Raw genomic sequence first — 1,476 nt, 5'->3', positions numbered from 1 at the left:
TTTCGAATTCCTCCAAGGGGGTGAATTCGGAGATGAACTTCCGAGTTCACCAATTTTCTGAAAATTAACCTTATTTCGGAGATGCATCTTCGAAGTCAATATTTTTCATTAAAATATTCAACTTTTCGGAGATTCATTTCCGAAAACACTTTTTTTCCAATAAAAGTACGTTTTCGGAAATAAACTTCCGAAACAAGGGGTATTTTCGTAAATTCGCCAGAGGTGACCAAGAAGGATAGGAGGTGGCTAAAGAAATTTTCAAAAAAAAATAGATGTGTTATGAGATTAAAGGTGAAAAAGTGAGTGGTTATATGAATAAAAAATTCACAAATACTGTTTTTTTTCTTCTTTTCATTATGCATTCAATTTCATATTATTTTCTTTTGATACAGCAAATTTCATTCTTTTATTCATCAGTAGTATAACAACAAATCAAGAAAAAAGAAAAAGAATATATATTCAACAAAAAAGAGAAGGAATATAGTATTTAGTATTTGCCTAGAGTATATTCGAACAAAATCTTTGTTATGCTAGAGTAGAACACTCCGAGGTTGTCGGGTCAAAGAGCGCCGGCAACAAATACTTCCTTCCATTGACACCATTAGCATTATAGCTAGCACCACTTGTAGGATCCACCAAGAGTTTCCCAGCATAACCAGGGTAAGCACCTTTCCCATAAACCCCAGGACAAGCAGAAGCTGCTTCAAGAGGAGCCTCAGAAGGACCCTGAAAGTAGCCATTTCCAAAAGGGTTCGTAACAGTTCCAGCCATAAGACTAGCCAGATTGATCACCATTCCGTCAAGGCCCACGTCGTTGTTTGGGGAGACCAACGGTGGGCTTTGTGGCCCGTAGATTGGTTGGTGAAATGGCCAGGCGCATTGACCTGGACATTGTGTTTCGGAATTACCAACCCAGATGTAAGTGTTGTGATTGTGAGTACTCACGGAAGAACCGTGAGTTCCGCATCTACTGGAACAAAACCCATCTACCACAACGTCATCGGAAGTAAGAACAATATTGACCGCGTTTGTTCGTGAACCGTTGGATGCAAGCTTTATGATTTGATCATTGGTGAGTGATTTTCCGAATGAGTAATTCTCGTTTAAGAAATGTGAACCTGTTGTGAGAATGATGTTTTGTGAGTTTGCGAGACGGTAGTATTTGTCTGTGAATTTCCACCACGTGGCGACGGATGGTTTGGCTTTGATGGTGGGTGAGGTAATGGAAGTGATGAAGTCGGAGATTATGGCTCGTTGGGAAGGTTTGAATTTACCGTACCATATGAGATTAATGGAGGTTTTACCGGTTAGAAGAGGGCCTTTGTGGTATTGGAATTTGAGTTGTTGGTTGTTTTGTGTTAGTTTTCTTGATGCTGAGGTGAAATGGAGAAGAGAGATAACTAGGGTTAGGGTGAGTAGAAGAGTTGAAGAAGTCATTATAGGATAGAAATGTGATTTGAGGCTGTGGAGATAGAA

General features: G+C 39.5%; 1 protein-coding gene across 1 annotated transcript; it reads right to left on the bottom strand.

Annotated features, from left to right (window-relative positions):
- Positions 1 to 299: 299 nt before the first annotated feature.
- On the bottom strand, positions 300 to 1,476 carry LOC131656214 (protein PHOSPHATE-INDUCED 1-like). Its single transcript, XM_058925973.1, has one exon. The coding sequence runs from the start codon at positions 1,435 to 1,437 to the stop codon at positions 526 to 528; it is 912 nt and encodes a 303-aa protein (XP_058781956.1). The 5' UTR covers positions 1,438 to 1,476; the 3' UTR covers positions 300 to 525.

Source organism: Vicia villosa, linkage group LG3 (assembly GCF_029867415.1).
Source record: "Vicia villosa cultivar HV-30 ecotype Madison, WI linkage group LG3, Vvil1.0, whole genome shotgun sequence".
Lineage (NCBI taxonomy): Eukaryota > Viridiplantae > Streptophyta > Magnoliopsida > Fabales > Fabaceae > Vicia > Vicia villosa.
This window is presented reverse-complemented; position numbering and strand designations above follow the sequence as displayed.

What these genes read in the sequence shown, in the direction of transcription:
- LOC131656214 (XM_058925973.1), bottom strand. Translation starts at nt 1,437, where the DNA reads ATGACTTCTTCAACTCTTCTACTCACCCTAACCCTAGTTATCTCTCTT.